This window comes from Dromiciops gliroides, chromosome 3, assembly GCF_019393635.1.
Source record: "Dromiciops gliroides isolate mDroGli1 chromosome 3, mDroGli1.pri, whole genome shotgun sequence".
NCBI classification, from domain to species: domain Eukaryota; kingdom Metazoa; phylum Chordata; class Mammalia; order Microbiotheria; family Microbiotheriidae; genus Dromiciops; species Dromiciops gliroides.
Genome location: NC_057863.1, coordinates 177,452,365 through 177,470,928, shown reverse-complemented (window position 1 = coordinate 177,470,928; position 18,564 = coordinate 177,452,365). Strand labels below are relative to the sequence as shown.

General features: G+C 38.3%; 1 protein-coding gene across 14 annotated transcripts in view; it reads right to left on the bottom strand.

The window, feature by feature from the left end:
* MCF2L (MCF.2 cell line derived transforming sequence like) overlaps positions 1-18,564 on the bottom strand; it is a 397,307-nt gene that overhangs the window by 41,241 nt on the left and 337,502 nt on the right. For all 14 annotated transcript variants that reach the window (XM_043992544.1, XM_043992546.1, XM_043992552.1 and 11 more), the window contains 5 exons: positions 13,101-13,220; positions 7,708-7,824; positions 6,884-7,033; positions 4,309-4,433; positions 1,174-1,288 (listed from right to left, as the gene is read on the bottom strand). In XM_043992544.1, the coding sequence (XP_043848479.1) occupies positions 1,174-1,288; positions 4,309-4,433; positions 6,884-7,033; positions 7,708-7,824; positions 13,101-13,220 (627 nt within the window). The remainder of the gene's footprint in view (positions 1-1,173; positions 1,289-4,308; positions 4,434-6,883; positions 7,034-7,707; positions 7,825-13,100; positions 13,221-18,564) is intronic.

Here is an 18,564-nt window from a genome sequence, read left to right as displayed (position 1 = left end):
TTTATCAATAAACAATGTGTCAGAGTTATAGATGCTGAAGAACATAGATATAGAACTGCAAAGGACCTTGGAGGTCATCTAGTCCAACTCTCTTACTTTAAAGATGAGGGAACTGAGGGCCAGAGAGGTTAAGGGACTTGATCAAGGTCACAAAGTAAAGTGAGAAAGCTCAGAGTACTCCCAGGTTAGTCATCATAATGTTCTCTTTTTGCTACTTTCTGCTTCACACCCAGGGAAGATCTCACAAATAGTAGGATTTAGGCCTCTACTGCTTTATATGTCAACAAATGAAGAGCATCCCTCCTTAAATAAAATTGCTGATATGTTACAGCAAGCTCTAGAATAGATGTTACATAACTGTATCCCCAAAAGGCAACCAAAACATAACAAGATTAAAAGAAAGCCAGTCACCAGTGTTCTCTTTTTTCCACCAAATTTAACATTGCTCTTGCTCACCACCAAATGAAGCTGAGTTTTTACTCAAAATTAGCTTTAAGGTCTTATGCGAATTTGTCCACTACTATTCGTCTTTGAGGGCCCATCTTAAGCCCACTTCTTTTATAGATCCTTCCTTTGTCACTCTGAGACTGATTTCCTCCTTTGAACTCTTAAATCATTTACTGTCCAGAACACATACTCAATCCTCATATAGCATCTCTGGTTTTCTGGTTTGGCCAAATGTACCTTTTCCTTCCTCTAAACCCTGAGATCCCTCTCCAGGAGCCTTATCACACCAGGCACTATCTTGTATTATAGGAGGATTTTTGGCTCTTTTTAATTCCCCTCTCCTACTAAAGACCTACTCTATTGCCTCTTCAGGGCTCTTGAAGGCTACACCAGAAGAGTCCAACCCCTGGCAGGTCCTACAAAATCGAAAAGACTTGAAGTTAAAGGCATAGCAACAGTGTGTTTACCATCCAAGAACCAGCCTAGCTAAGTGTGGATGGAGAGTGTCACCACCAGAAGGTGGACCACCAAGGTGTGTATATGAGTGGGGAGGGCACAGTGAGTCATGAGGACTGCCTACTAAGGTGTAGAGAATGAAAAGCATGTAGTTGTGGATAGGAAACCTAGAAACTTAGAGGATTCCATATTTTAGTGACCAATCACTGCCCAACAACTGCAGTATTCAGGAGCACACCTCAAATTTCACTGGAGTCATGTGCTACTCACCTCTCGAAAATTCTGCTCAAAATTCCGGAGTTGTAGACACTGCTCGAGTTTCTGCTGATGCTTAGCCCAAAATTCATCAAAAGCAGCTTCTGTTTCACCCAGCTGATCCAGAAGTCTAAAAAGATGGGCAAAAATCATTCTATACTATATATATGTAGCCAATCATGACAAATTCTCCCTCAGACGTAAATCATTTGCTATCCTTTTTCACTTGATATGGGGAGATAGAAGATTTTGTACCAAGGAGAAAGTCAATCTTAACAAAATAACATATTTGACTTGTCATATAGAAGTACCAACTATTTTATTTCTATTGCATGGCTTCTGAGAGTCCCTATAAATTTTAATTTAGTCATAAGAACATAGATTTAATGAAATGATGCAAAGTGAAATGAGAACAAGGAGAACATTGTACACAGTAACAGCAACACTGGATAATGATCAACTATGAATGACTTAGCTTTTCTCAGAAATACAATGATCCAAGACAATTACAAAGGACTCATGATGGAAAATGTTCTCCACATCCGGAGAAAAAAACTGATGGACTCTGAATGCAAATTAAAAGCATACTTTTTTCAATCTCTTAATTTTTTCCTTTTTGGTCTGTTTCTTCTTTCACACCTGTGACTAATATGGAAGTATGTTTTACATGATTGCATGTATATGTATATATACATACACACATACATATATACATATACATATACATATACATATATACCTATATCGATTTGCTTACCATTTTAGGAAGAGGGGAAGGAGGAAGGGAAGAAAATTTGGAATTCAAATTTTTTCTAAAAATGAATGCTAAAAATTGTCTTCACATATAATGGGGGGAAATGTTATTTAAAAAACAACAACAACATAGATTTGGATCTGGAATGGACCTTAGGGATACCTTTCTAATCTTGATCCTACAGAAACAATTCAGTCATATACTGTCCTCTCTGCTTACTTCATCTGTCCCCTTGGCCTTGTGACACCCACACCTGGTCAAACCCCAACCCTGAGGTACTATGCTATCTATTATTACTGGATGAAGTCAGTAATAGTGTCGACTGGGTGCACCATCCATTCATGTTTTCTAATCTTAATTGGACCTTCAGCACTATATGTAAGCCTTTTAATTCTTCACTGAAATTCAATTACATTCTTCACAATAACTCTTTCCCTCTCAAGACTCCTATACCATTTCTATCTTCTTCTCTGTCCACAGAGCCACCTTGTTCTTTACTGAGAAAAAAGGTCATATATCATAAGCTTACTTTTTTCCTTTGTCCCACTTTATAATGCCTCTACATTGTCTCCCATTTTCTCTTACTTTGTTCCATTCCCTTACAAAGAAAGGGCCCTTCTTTGTGCTTGGTCAACCTCCACACTTGCACCCTTGGTCCCCTCCTCTACTGTTTCTTCCAGGAGTTCCTTCAACCATCCTGGTTCTCTCTCTAATTTTTAGTCTCATCCTACTGTCTCTCTTCCTCCATCCTGAAGAGGTCTTCACCTGATCATGCCATCCCCTCAAGCTATTGTTCCACCTTTCACCTCCCTTTTACAATCAAACTCCCAGGTGGAGAGGGAAAAACTACACTCATGGCCAATACTTCCTCTCCTCCCACTCATTGCTCAGCTCTCTGCAATTTGTCTCCTGATCTCACCACTTGACTAAAACTGCTCTCTCCAAGACCAACAACATTCACTTCATTGCTAAATCTGATGGTTCTGTCTCAACCATCATCCTTCTTGACCCTTCTGCCACATGCAACAACATTATTGTTCCTCCATGTCTAGAATTTTCTCTCTCCTCATCTCTGCCTTCTGGCTTTTCTTGCTCCCTTCTCCTGATTAAAATCCTGCCTTCTGCAAGAAGCCTTTTTCTATATCTCTCAATACTAGTGCCTTCTCTCTGAGATAATCTCTAATTTATCCTACATACACATCTTGCTATTTTATTAAACAATTCCCAATTACTTTTTGTGTGTGCGTGTGGGTTTTTTTTGGCGGGGCAATAGGGGTTAAGTGACTTACCCAGGGTCACACAGCTAGTAAGTGTCAAGTGTCTGAGGCCGGATTTGAACTCAGGTACTCCTGAATCCAGGTCCAGGGCCAGTGCTTTATCCACTGCGCCACCTAGCCGCCCCCCACCCCAATTACATTTTAATCTGGTTCTGGCCAATCTTGGGAATTTTGCAGCCAGCAGCAAGTTTGACAACTCTAATCTAATCTAAACTTTAAACAGTAATGAATAGTTTCTCCAGAGTATTTTTTCCTTATATGATTTGCCTACAGTTGCATAGCTAGTAGGATATCAAATATCAGTTTTCTGACTCTTAATCCAGTGCTCATGTAGCTTCTCAATTTCAAACATTTACCTTTTAAAAGTGTGAGTTGACTGCTGAGCTAGAAACCCACCTAGAAATGACTCCTATGTGATTTGTTTTCCTTTCTATCAACTGAAAAACAAAACAAAACTATGACTCTCCCACTCGATACTGTAAGTACAAAGAAGAAAGTAAATGCAAAAGGAGGGTAGGGTAAAATAAGACATTATTCTTAAGACTATTTGGCATCATAAAGCAATCTCACAGCTTTGAAATTTAGTTGTTTCCATTTCAGGGAATATCTTGAACTACAAAAGGAGTTTTCCTTTGGAGTTCAGAGGGATACATGCCTAGAATTTCATAAAATCATAGATTGTAGAGCTTGAAGTGACTGGGAAAAATACACTCCAAACTCTTCCTTTTATAATTGAAGGCACTGAAGCTCAGGGAGATTCAGTCAATTGCTCAGTCACTCTGCTAGTTACATTCATCAAGGAGACTATAATCCATTTCTCCAGATAATTTCTAGTTCACTATACTTTGCTACTGTACCATCTTGCCCTTGTCTACCTGGTTACTCAAGCAGAATTTAGTTTCCTTTGCAAATGTGAACATCTAAAACCTCTTGAATTCAAAGTAAAACTTGACCATATGTATTTGTTAGAAGGGTTTTATTTTGTGTTTTTCTTTTTTTTCCCCAGTTGGGTCGGGGGGAGTTGAGAAGGAAAGAGAATAAATGTTTGTCAACTGGAATAAAAATTATTAGAAAAGAAAAGAAAGTGAACACCTGCAAATATTTCATGGTTCCTCTCACCTCTGCACTGTGGTTTGATTGTCAAGCTGATCTTGATTTAGATTGTACTCAGGATTCTTGGCCAGTGGCTCTCTAATGCTTTCAAGGATAGTGTGTCCCTCTTTTAATGCTAACATCATATCTTCCTGTGGAAAGACATCAGTTCATTCAAATTTGCTCATCAGAGTTTTAGAGATTCAACAATCAATATAAAAATGAATCATTAGAACTTATGCTATTGGCTAATTGGGTCAAAAAGGCTGATTTAAAGAGTAGAGTTAAAAGAGAGAAGGGAAAAAATTAGGAAGGATGGTGACAATAAAAACTGGTATTGATGAAAATGACATAGAAATTACCCACTTGAATAATTTCATAGAACCACAGAATATTCAGTCAGAAAGGATTGTAGAGAACAACTGGCCCAACTCTCTCATTTTACTTATGAGGAAACTCAAGCTCAGAAGAATTAAATGAGTTGCTCAATATTACACAACCAGGTAAGGGGAAAGCCAGGACTAAGTTACAGATCAATCAACAAGAACTTATTAAATGCCTACTATATGTCAGGTTATTTTTGTTGCCCAGTTGTTTCAGTCGCATCGTGACCCCATTTGGGATTTTCTTGGCAAAGATACTGGAGTGGTTTGCCATTTCCTTCTCCAGCTCATTTTATAGATGAGGGACTGAAGCAAACAGGGTGAAGTGACTTGCCCAGGGTCTCACAGATACTGTCTGAGTCTAGATTTGAACTCATGCAGATGAATCTTCCTGATTCCAAGCCTAGTGTTTTATCCACTGTGCCACCCAGCTGGCCCCAGGATATACATATCAGTAATATATTTTAAAAACTAGAAAAATTTTTTAAAGATGATCTAAGGTAACCTCTTAATTTTTATTATGGACTAAAGCCTAGAGAGATAAAATTACTTGACTAACATCATACAACTAGCTAGACAACTGGGTGGTACAATGAATAGAGCACTGGTCCTGGAGTCAGGAAGACCTGAGTTCAAATCCAGCCTCAGCCAGACATGTGACCCTGGGCAAAAATCACTTAACCTTTCTTTGCCTAGTTTCCTTACTTGTAAAATAGTAATAATAAGGGCCCCTACCCCCTATGGGTTGTGAGACTCAAATGAGATAATATTTGTAAAGTGCTTAGCACAGTGCCTGGCACAGAGTAGGTTCTTAGTAAGTAATTATTACATTCCTTCCTAGTGGCAAAGCTAGAACTAGAATCCAGGTCTAATAGCTAAAGAAGATAAGATGTGTGGCTAGAAACACCCTTGAGTGTTGTAAATCAACAGTTCAGTGGGAAGTTAAAGGAATCTATATGAAGCTCTGGTTGGCATAAATACTTATTCACAATTCTTCCTGGGGAATAAACAAAAGGTAGTACAAATATACTGGAAAGCCAAGCACCTCCCACAAGTTCAGCTCTAGGGAGTATGTTCCCTTGATATTTCCATAAAAAACAAGTTGGGGGTAGGGGGCAGGAATTATGCAAGCATCTGCATGATAATAATACCAGTTCACATTTCTATGGTGCTTTGAGATTGATGAAGCACTTTCTTCACAACACTGTGAAGTAGCTCACGCAAGGATTTTTTTAAAACCTGGCTTATGATTTTATTGGTGCAGAATACTTAAAAAGTAGTACTCTCGGTCTAGATTGTTACTTTCTTTTCCATGTACAGTCTTAGAGAGTTCTCTATGAAACACAGAGGTTGAGACCTGCCCCCATTATTAACACTGACTCAGCCAGGGTTACATATCCCTTAGTGCTAAAGAAGATAGGAACCTGGGTTGTCTAACACACCTTCCTTCAGTGATTTCTTATTACTCAGAGCAAAATAGTACTTTATGTTAGAGATGGCTGCATGTTTGGTGATACATGAATGTATTTTCCTTAGAAGAGTCTCTGCCAAAGAGCAATAACTGCTGTTTCAAAGCAAAAATCCTAGCCAGTGTGTAGGGGTAGGCTTATGCCAAGAAAAAAATGGAATTTATACAAAGTGGGAAGAGGAAGACATTGGGAAAGGAAGTCAGTGAGTAAATACTATAAGATTAAGAACCTTAGACTTCTGGAACTGGCACAAAACACAATGCCTGTCTGATCTCTACCTTAAAGTACTATAGGAATCTTACCTTTAAAATTTACTGGTGAGCATCAGATGTCCCTAAATTGACCAATAGACTCAGTTACCACCAGTATGAATCATTATGAAGAAAGATATCTTTAAAGCCTAATTCATAATTCTGTGCAGATCTCATCATTACTCAGCGATACAAAGGATTTATTACCCACATGATGCCACCACAAGAACATGTTTCAATCTGCATTCTCCTAAGGCTGTCCTTTTTATATCATAGATAGAAAAATGTGCTTTTTATGTTAGAGATAAAAGCAAACACTCAGTCTCCAAGCTTGGAAAGCAATAGCTAATAAGAATGGTTTTTCTGAAGCACATCTCATCCTTATACTTGGTATAATCAAGAAAGTCAGACTTTTTCCTCTCAAAAATTTCCCTTTAATGATTAGAGTTCTGGAATGTTTAACCTCAGTAAGTCCTGTCCCTTCCCATCCTTCACTTACCTTCATTTTGCCTTTCTTCTCTGTGTGTGCTGAAAGAATGGAGCTGGTTGATTGTACATCATTAGGTAATTCCGTCTCGGCCAGTTCTGTCCCAAAGGACTGGAGCATTTGAGCTGTTTGCTTAACCATTAGGGCAAAACTTTCAATAGCCTTTTGAAATAAAGAGGGAAAAGAGCCTATCATAAAACATCCCATGCCCACACCACGGCTGCTGTTTTAAAATGAGACATAGGTTTCATAAGAGCTAAGAAATTAAACATCATCTCATTCCAAAAGCAAGATTTCAAAGAAAATCTGAGCAACAATATATTCACAGACAAGTACCTTCACCATTCGTTCCTTGACTGCATGCTTTTTTCCCCTCCCAGACTCACATCAGACACACTTTTAACATAATCTCAAAATTCAGTCATTCTATACTTGACTTCTCTCCCTCTCTCTGCTGGTAGAATGACCACGTGTCTTCCTTCTCTCTCTCTCTCTCTCTCTCTCTCTCTCTCTCTCTCTCTCTCTCTCTCTCTCTCTCTCTCTCTCTCTCACACACACACACACACACACACAACATAGCCTTTTTTGCCTTTAAGCCTGCAAAAAACCACTCCCAAACTTATTACTCATGTTATTTCTTTAAGATGACTAAGTTCCATTGAGACCATCTCCTCATTCTTTGGAAGTAAACTTTTGTTAATATGAACATGTTTGGGGAAGGTTTATGCCATGATGCAGAATCAGGACTATATGGTAAGCATGTAATCAAGGAAAACCTGTCCCCCAACCCCCCACTTCCCCCTGACCACCAAAACATAATCAGAAAGGTCACTTACTGTGCGGTGAGATAGCCACCTGCTATGGCAATAGTCCAGGGTGCCACCAAGATCTTCTGTCAGCTGTGTTTTGTCAATATAACTCTGCAATTCTGGTACTGAACTGAGCATTATGATCTAGAAAAAGCAAAACAAAGCAAAACCCACAAATAGAACATCCATCTATAGAATTGACACAGTAATCTATCAGGGGAAAATGTCTTCATTGTTGCAAAGGACATGGTTGATGAAAATAATAGCTGTTGAGTTTGAGAAAGGTCAGTTTATATGTACCCGCTGCAGAGGGAAATGGTGCAATTCTATGAGGTACCAATTAATATCTATACAACACCCCAAATGTGATAATGCATAATAGGTGTGGCAAATGCTCTCTTCATTAATTTTCACATTTCAATCAATCCACAAGGAATGATTAATATTTCTGACACTTGTGTGAAAAATGACCACTTCTGTTGGCCTCAGTTCCCTCATCTGTAATATTAGAGGGTTGGAGTGGATAGTTTTTGAGGTCCCTTTTAGTTCTAGATCCACAATCCTAGAGTCCATTAATTAAGTACTATGTACTAGGCAGCCTACTAGGGATACAAATACAAAATTAGAATAGTTTCTGCCCTCAAGGAACTTAGATTCTATCTACATCTATCTATTCTATTCCTCTGCACAAACACAGCTAAGACAGGAAAGGTTTTTTATTAGAGAAACTAGTACCAAATTATCTAGGTCTTATTTTCCGTTTTTGCTGTGTATATATTTTTCTCTTTTTTTCACTTAATGAAACTCCAAGATTTCAAATTTAAAGTCATTACTCTGTAAGATATCAAGTAAGTCTTCCAAAATAGGTCTTTAGATCTATTCCACATCTGTTCTGTATTACCACCCTGGCTATTGTTAACTATTCATTGAGATTAAAAATAGTGTAATTTACATTAGGAAATCAGAAGAAAATGTAATTAAGAATGAAACTCTCTAAATGAGATTTAGTCAGCCCCCATTTTTGTCCTTCTACACCATTCTTTAGTTCCTGCCAAGGAAACCTAACCCAGAGAAAAATAGTCAAAGAACTTTTCCCGCATTTCTTTCTCATTACTTATATATTTTTGTAGGAATCTTTCTAAATTCTTTTATTTTAGATTTTCTTTTAAATTTTTTTAAAATTTATTTTGAACTTAAATACAAAAAGACAAAAAAAAGAACACTTCCAAGTACATAGTGAAACATAAAAAGAGGATTCAATATAAACAAAACATGAATTTTTATTTCATGCTATTTACTTTTTTGAAAAACTAAAATAAATACTACACATCATTTTCAAATCTACCCTGCTTTTCTTTGCTCCCTTTTAAGTTTTCTTTTGTTCTCTGATTTTTGTTTTTTTCTCCCTCCCTCCCCTGCCCTTGAGAAGACTACTATTAGACACAAATGTGTGTGTATATACATACGCACACACATATGTGTCTGTATATACATACACACATATATGTGTGTATATATGCGTGTGGAAAATCATATGATACATACTTCTTTTTAATAGTTCTTTCTCTGGATATAGATAGCATCTTCCTTCATAAGTCCTTTGAAGTAGATTTGAATATTTATAATATTCAAAATGACTCAGTCATTCAAAGTTGTTCTTAGGACAATATTGCTGTTACTATGTATAACATTCTCTTGGGTCTGCTCATTTCACTCTTCATTATTTCATGCAAGTCTATCCATGTTTTTTAAAAATCATCCTATTCATCATTTCTTACAACACAATAGTATTCCATCACAATCAAATACCACAACTTGTTCAGCCATTACCTAATTGATGGGCATCCTCATAATTTCCAGTTCTTTTCCACCACAAAGAGAACTGCTAAAAGTATTTTAGAACATATATGTTCTTTTCCTTTTCCCTAATCACCCTGGGAAACAAACCTAATAGTGGTATTGCTGGGTCAAAGGGGATAGCCATTTGAACATAATTCCAAATTGCTCTTCAAAATGGTTGTATCAGTTCACAGTTCCACCAACCATGAATTAGTGTTCCATAGTTTAGGTTTTCTATATTATCACTAGCATCTTGTGTATGCTTTTTTTTTTTTGTGGGGCAATGGGGGTTAAGTGACTTGCCCAGGGTTGCACAGCTAGTAAGTGTCAAGTGTCTGAGGCCGGATTTGAACTCAGGTGCTCCTGAATCCAGGGCCGGTGCTTTAACCACTACGCCATCTGGCTGCCCCCTTGCGTATGCTTAATAAAAAATATTTATTATCAATAATTAAAGAAGGGAATAAAGCAATCCCACTTATTGATAATTTTCTTTCTAAAGTTGTGGATACTCTAGAAATGTTGGGAGTGAATTGTTGATCTCTCATCTGTACATAAACCAGAGAGAAGAACCTTTAATGATGACCCAACAGATTAGAAAAGGCCAGTGATTTTACCTTTTGAAAACAGGCTCTTGACTACTGATTAATATGACACAGTGGTATCACTCTGTAAAGGAAACTATTTCTTTTCTATGAACAAGTATGTGTGTAAAAATAGTTCCTGATGTGACTTACTTGTCAACTATAAAGCAAAGCTTAATCTAATTGCTGGTAGAAAAGATTTCATATTCATTATGATTATAAAAATGGAAATGTTTCTGTTCACTAGGACCTAAGAGGTATAGGAGGCTCCAAAGAACTGGTAATGGAACATTGAACTTTATACCTTAGAGTGACATCTATGCCTATTTGGTGAACATGGACTCAAACCACCCAAAGCGCGCCAAATGATGATATATAGGAAACCTAAAGCAATGGTCTTTGCTTTCATGCGGTTTACCATAAATCACATCCATATAGTGGTCCTTTAGACTCTAAGGCTGTTTCGCACATACTGGAGACCTAGAAAGTACTATTAAAAAAATCCCAGAGCATCTGATGCTCTAATTTATAAGTTCTCAGTGTGGTATTTACACCACAGTATATACCCTGGTATTTTCATAGATAGCCCACTATGCCTGTGTAGAAAGTACTACACTTTCCAGGGTTGCTATAAAAAATGCTTCTTGTAATATGAACAATCGAGGGAAAAGAGTTGTGGCTTCACTTATAAAAGACAGAATGATAAACTCGGAGTAAGAAAGGAAGACTTGGGTTTGAATTCTGCCTCTATTGTTTCCTAGCTATGTGACTATGGGAAAGTTTATGTTCTATGAGTTTCAGTTTTCCTGTCTGCAAAATGAGGGTAATACTTTTCACAGAACTGTTTTGAGGTTCGAATGAGAAAATTTATCTAAAGGATTTATGAACTTTAAAATGTTATATAAGTATCAGGTATTATCATTAATAATATAAAATAATTCTATATGAAGAGCAGAAATATGGCCAAACATTCAAGCATGAGTTGCTTGGCCAATGATTGGAACAAGGCACTTAGGAAGCACTGGTGGGGTAGGAGAAAGCCAACAGGGGTACAGTGTAAAAAGTACTGAATTTGGAGTCAGAGAACCTGAGTTCAAATCCTAGCTCAGCCATTTTACTGCCTGCATGATCATGGACAACTCATTTTACATCTCTGGGCTTCAGTTTCCTTATCTGTAAAATGAGTAGGCTGAACTAGGTGATCTCAAAGGTCTCTTCCTGTACCAAAGCAATGATTCTGTGAATGATGAAGGATTGTCCTAAGCAAGAAGGGAACAATATTTAACAGTTTACTCTTCAGCTTTTCTTCCTCTTGAGTTTTCACCCCTATGATTGGCCCAGAACCCCAGAGCTGTCTGAGAGCTGCCCTCATGACTCATTCCTGCCATGACTATACCTATACTCCAGGGAAGGGGTTCTTAACTTGGGTTCCATGGAGGCTGTTGAGTTTGATATCTCTGAACTAGAGTACCCACGGAGCCCTTCCCAGCTCTACACCTACCCGTGAATCATGGCAATCAGGCTTGAACTCTCTCTCAAGGCTACTTAACCTTTTTGTGTATCACAGACCCCTTTGGCAGTCTAAGATAATGTTTTATATAGTTGAAGGAAATGATAAATTTTGGTATAATTTTTTTCTGTCCTAGTCCATAGACCCTCTGAAATTCATCCATGAGGGTCCATAGAACCCAAGTACACTTGGAAAAGCAAGTGGGCCCTCAAAACTCTCAGTGCTGCTGAACCAGGTTAAAATGTAGTTAGGAGGGCAGCTAAGTGGTGCAGTGGATAAAGCACTGGCCTTGGATTCAGGAGGACCTGAGTTCAAATCCAGCCTCAGACACTTGACACTTAACTAGCTGTGTGACCCTGGGCAAGTCGCTTAACCCTCATTGCCCTGCAAAAATAAAAAAAATATATAATTAGGAAATGTTTAATAAAATAAATAAAAACGGAATTCAAAATAGATTATATTGACTTGTGGTTTTCTGGGTCAGTACACAGCCCACAGAGATTCACCTCAATTTAAGTTTGACACCACTGTTTTAGTCCATCCGTCTCAGTTTCCAAGTAAATTAGCGACTTGCCCAAGGTCACAAAGGTGTGGCAGAACTGGGATTGAAACAAAGGGCATCGCCTCCCAATCCAGAAGTCTTTGCACTACATCATGCTGTGCCTACTAGGGTTGGGTGTATACAGACCCATTCTTCTCTTAGTCCTGATTGAGAAAAATTTGGGTGGGGGTTTTCAAAGGAGTTTTACTAAGGGAAACAAAGTATAACCCAAATCACAATTTATGAGTTACAGAGTCAGGAAATCCTGTCCTAAATATTATGGTCTAGCCACAGATGGCTTAAGGGACACCCTGTTTTGTTCTTATTCCTCATGCTCAGCTCTATTCGGCAAAATCAGCAGACTGTTAAGTTTGGTTCTAATAACTGTTATGAAGCTCAGATCTTCCTCCTATGGTTCTAGGCTAACATCTAGGTCCGTTTTACTTCTGTTTTACAATCTGGGGGATACCTCAAGTTCTAGGTAATTTATGGAGGTCTAGAACTCAAAGACTAATCAATCAAATTTTTCCCAGTTCAAGTTCCAACCACTTTTCCAAGTCTCTCTCTCTCTCTCTCTCTCTCTCTCTCTCTCTCTCTCTCTCTCTCTCTCTCTCTCTCTCTCTCTCTCTTTTTTTTTAGTGAGGCAATTGGGGTTAAGTGACTTGCCCAGGGTTACACAGCTAGTAAGTGTTAAGTGTCTGAGGCAGGATTTGAACTCAGGTACTCCTGACTCCAGGGCCGGTGCTCTATCCACTGCGCCACCTAGCTGCCCTCCCAAGTCTCTTTAATAACATCCTTAGGATCCTTTATGGGGAATAAGTGTCCAGAATATCATAAAAACAATTTTATAATAATTATCAATACTTTAGACAATTTTCATTGGTAACAAGGGACTCCTTTCCTTATAAGCACATCTTTGGGTAGAAAGGTCAAGTATTGAAATACTTACAGGTACCTTCATTTTAAATTCATCTCTATTGAATTTGAAAGCAATGTCTGAGAGAGTCCGTTGTAAAAATCCTGTTGGGCGTAGAACAAGGACAAGTTGCAGGTTTCCTGGGAAAGATGCCTGTAAGTAAAAAGAAGATATTACTTATAAACAACATATCTACAGCAGCCCTAGGGTGCAGTTAAAGCTCCAAGTATAATATAAAAACAGCAATTCAGAAAAATAATTTAGTATTTTCTGAGTACCTACTTGTATCTCTACTGGGCCCCCATCCCCACAAATCCTAACACAGCATTGGGTCCATATTGTTGTTTAGTTTTTTTCAGTTGTGTCTGACATTTTGTGGCCCCTTTTTGGGGTTTTCTTGGCAGAGATACTGGAATGGTTTGCCATTTCCTTTTCCAGTTCACTTTATAGATGAAGAAACTGATGCAAGCAGGGTTAAATGACCTGCCCAGAGTCACACAGCTAGTAAATGTCTAAAGTCAGATTTGAACTCATGAAGATGAGTTTTCCTGACTACAGGCCCAGCGCTCTATCAACTGTACTACCTAGCTGCCTGCTGGGTCCAAAGTAGGTGCTTATTAAACATTTGTTCACAGACCAATAATGGAACTTAAATTAAATTAGTAGTTTGTTCTTGAGACTTGAACCTACGATTCTTTTTCTACCCTATAGTTCAATTTAGTGGCTATGTATTTATTTGTCTGAATACTAATTTAAGGCAAAAGGCCCGAGATGTACAAATAACTACAGGTTTTGGAAGGTGAACATATAGCTGATTAAAGTAAAAAGTTATTCTAAGCAGGCTCATGATGATTTCTATTTCCTAAGTTCACAGGGGGAAAGGTTCTTGAATTACATGTTAGTTACTCTGGTTGATTAGCTGATTTAAATATTATTTTGAGCAAACAAATTTTAGTGGACTAAGATGTTTACATTTTAGGGCAGCTAGCACAGCGGATAGAGTGCTGGACTTAGAATCAGGAAGACTACATCTTCACAAGTTCAAATGTAACCTCAGACACTTACTAGCTGTGTGACCCTGGGCAAATCACTTCATCCTGTTTGCCTCAGTCTTCTCATCTGAATGAGCCAGAGCTCTTCTAAAATGAGCTAGAGAAAGAAGAGGCAAACTACTTCAGTATCTTTGCTAAGAAAATCCCAAATGGGATCACAAAGAATTTACATGTTAAAAAACAAAAAGGGGGCAGCTAGGTGGCATAGTGGATAAAGCACTGGCCCTAGATTCAGGAGGACCTGAATTCAAATCCAGCCTCAGACACTTGATACTTACTAGCTGTGTGACCCTGGGCAAGTCGCTTAACCCCACAAAAAAAAAAAAAAAAGAAAAAAGAAAGGAACGAAAAAAAAAAACCCAAAATAAAAATAGTCCTGCATGGCTCAAAACCAAACAGATAATTTGGGATGTCATATTTGTGCTTTTGTAATGTAATAATGGAAATATATTGTGCTAGCTGTATAGTAAACAGGAATATAGTAATTCAGTAGAAAACAGTAACTCAAGAACAATTTCTCTATACCACTGTCCATTAAGCTTTTGTAACAGACACTGAGAACCTTACTTCTCACTAATAGATTCTAGTAGAGGTCTCTTTATTAATTCCTCATGTGACTGTTTCTCTATTGGAAAGTCCAATGGAGGGCCAGTTAGGTGCTGCAGTAGATAAAACACCAGCCCTGGATTCAGGAGGACCTGAGTTCAAATCTGGCCTCAGATACTTGACACTTACTAACTGTGTGACCTTGAGCAAGTCACTTAACCCTCATTGCCCTGCAAAAGTAGAAAGAAAGTCCAATGGATTGAAATACCAGGAGGCAGTGATATAAGTTCTATTAGTAATAGCAGAGGACAGTCTAATCGTAAGCCTTTAAAATCAGAAGAGACCTTAGAAGGCAACTATGGCAACACCTACATAAACCAAGCATCCTTTACCACATCTCTGCCAAGTGGTCATGCAACCTTCATTTTGAAGGCTTCCTTCAAAATGTGATGGACTTCCTAAGTGACCACCTTCTACTTTTCAGACAGCTCTGTTTGGAAATTGTCTCTCATATTGAATTGTAATATGCTTCCCAGAAAGTACTTTAACTTTACACCTACTAGTTTAAGGAAAACAAATTTGATCCCTCTTCTATGCAATAGCTCATAAAATATTTGAAGATAACGTTCTCATTTCTCCTACGCCTTCTTTTTGCCCGCCTAAATAACCATGGTTCCATAAACTGGTCTTCATGTGGCCTATTTTGAGTCTCTCCTCCTCCCCCCAGCATCCTGGTCACTCTGGGCATGTTCTCATGTACTGAGGTTCCTGCTGAAATGCAGCACTTCAAATTGGATATAGTACTCTAAGTGGGATCTGTCTGCTTCAGAATTCAGAAGGACTATCCCTTCCTTCATTGTAAACATTAGATTTCTATTAATGAGCCAAGTGCTGAATTGGTTTTTTTGGAGGGAAGCCATGTCATGCTGCGGAGCTCATGGTCCCTTAAAAAATTCTCATCTTTTACAAATGAACTTAGTCTAGCTACACCTTCCCAATGGTACAAAGGCTGGCTAGGAGGAGGAGGAGGAGGAGGAGGAGGAGGAGGAAGAGGAGGACTTGGAAGGAGTAGTAGTGGTGGTGGTGATGGTGAGGCTGAAAATCCATGCCTCATGGTGTGCAAAAATGTCCTTGTTTTGCTGTGACTGAATGCCTTCTGGCTTCATTTGGGCTCAGAAAAGCCAACAAACTGACTTTCTGCAGGGAGAGCAAGGAAAACCTGAAATCCATTTCAGCTCATTATCTCGCTCTTTTGCTTCTGCTGCTGCCTCACTGAACAAGCCCAATCCCTAAGGCATTTGCGTGTTTGATGTAGCCAAAAACAGGGTTGGATGAAGGAATTTTTCTTAAAGAAATGTGCACTTCCTTGAAAGCTAACAGGAAAAGAAAAATACTCCACTTCCCCAATTTCTTCTGGTGAATTAAGAAACCATATGGCAGTTATGAGTGCAATCAATTAATTGCATAATTTGACTGCAACTTTAATTGCTATAGAAAAACCAAATCTGTAGGGTTCAGTCTCTAAAAAAAGACAACAACCTGGTTGGTAGATGACCTAATGGCATTAGGATCCGAGGTTTTCCCAATGGATTCCTATACATCAGGGCAGCCTGTGTGGAAAATTCTGCTAATTAAAGCAGGAAAGTGTTTTTGCAGCCAAGAAGTACAGAGTAGTAAGGGAGATAAATGTACTTAAAAAAAAAAATGATTGCCAACTCCCTCCCCAAATCCTAGATCACAAATTACAATTATTTGGGGGGGGGAGGGGTGCATTGAGGTTAGTTAAGTGCTAGTAAGTGTTAAGTGTCTGAAGCCGGATTTAAGCACATCCTCCTGAATCCAGGGCTGGTGCTTTATCCACTGCGCCACCTAGCTGCCCCCAGCTTACTTTTTGAAATATAGCTTCACTGCTGCCATTTAAGTGGCCTTGAGGTATAGTCATCTGGTGGGCCAAAACTTTGTGGGAATTCAGAAGACATGATTCTGTGTCATCTCATAAAATACATCAATAACAATTCCTTTCCCTAAATAGTAGTGTTAGTTTCACAAATAAAGGTGTTAGTTTGCTCTTGAATCATTAAAAGGTGACCCAGAAATATCTTGTGTTCAGACATAAAACATAGCTCTTGTGTTATGTGAATTCAGGTCAAAATATCTGAACAAAGCAAACAAGAGCTTTCTTATTACTGTTAGTTTTGAACTTTTGTTTGGTTTTAGCTTTTTTCCACTAAAAAGTTTCACTTAAGGGTCTAGGTTTTAAAATTTGTAATGTTATATATACCATGCACAATATAAATAAGATCAGTGAATAATATAGTCAGTCCAAAGATACCAACCAGCTTGTATTTTTGGAGGATGGCATTGTGTGCATATTGGCTTCCAAAGTAAAGTATTTCGATCATTAACATACTTTCCAGTGTAAACTCTATAATTCTAAGATTATTCTACCACAGAGCTTCTATTCACATTTATTTATAGCTCCCTTATTATATGCCACATACAGAGTACTTTATCAGTATCTGATTAGGGTGAAAGTACCAATTGTATTTTTGTACTTTGTTGCTAGCATTACTTTAAGACTTGTTTTCAGAAATAATCAACATGATTTCATCAATAATTGAATGGAGGGGGCAAGCAGCGAGCTAGCACTGTGAATAAAGCACCAGCCCTGGATTCAGGAGAACATGAGTTCAAATCCAGCCTCAGACACTTGACACTTACTAGCTGTGTGACCCTGGGCAAGTCACTTAACCCTCATTGCCCTGCCATAATAATAATAATAATAATAAAATGGAGGAATAATTTTGAATGATCTACTCAACCTTTAGCTCAGATTTTTAGATAACACAAGACTACAAGTAACATGAGTAACTTTTCACTTGTCAAAAAACATAACCAAATCGAGCCCTTAAAACTTTGAGAATTGGGGGGGCAGCTAGGTGGCACAGTAGATAAAACACCGGCCCTGGATTCAGCAATACCTGAGTTCAAATCCGGCCTCAGACACTTGACACTTACTAGTTGTGTGACCCTGGGCAAGTCACTTAACCCCCATTGCCCTGCCCCCCCAAAACCCCAAAACTTTGAGAATAAAATTTGGCCCCAGAAAGTGAATTAATTTTTTTTTGGTGGTCATATCTGATATTGTAAACAACTAACTGCACCTTGAATTACCTAAGTTGTTGGATTACTTGGTAGCAATTGTCACCAAGTTACCATTTAGTAGGAGCTCCAGTCAAACCAGTTCATCAAAAAAGTATTTATTTACCTAGAAATAGCTATGTCAATAGCATTCCTCTTGGTCACTCAAAAGGTTACAGAAAGACATAAAAGAGATGGTTCTTGCACTTAGTGAGCGGATGGTCTAACTGAGAAAATGTAGAATAGGGTAGGATAAGTTTGAGGAATAGTAAAGAATCCTACACTAGAGCCTGAAAAGTATAAAGGATAGAAGTGAGAAGTAAGCCTGGAAAGGCAAGTTATAGGCAAAATGGCCAAGGTTTTGAACACCAGGCTCTAGAGATTAGACTTTATTGGACAAAAAATGGAGAATCATTGAAGGTTAAGCAGAGAAACAATGTGACCAGAGTTCTATATTAACAAATCTGCACTGACAGTGGTATATCAGATGTGATGGAAAAAGAAGAATCTGGATGTGAGGGTACGGGAGGCTCTCATAATAATTTACATGAGAAGATATGAACTAGGATGGTGGCAGGGGGAATGGAAGGGAAGGGAAAGACATGACAAACACCTGTACTTGGGAGTTGGGGGTTATGGTGAGGAAAGAGTAAAAAAATGCTCAGGTTTTAAGCTTGGATTAACGAAGAATATTAGTGTTAGGAAGACAGGAAAATTAGTAAGAGGGTCAAATTTCAGAAACAGGTGATGCTGTTGCT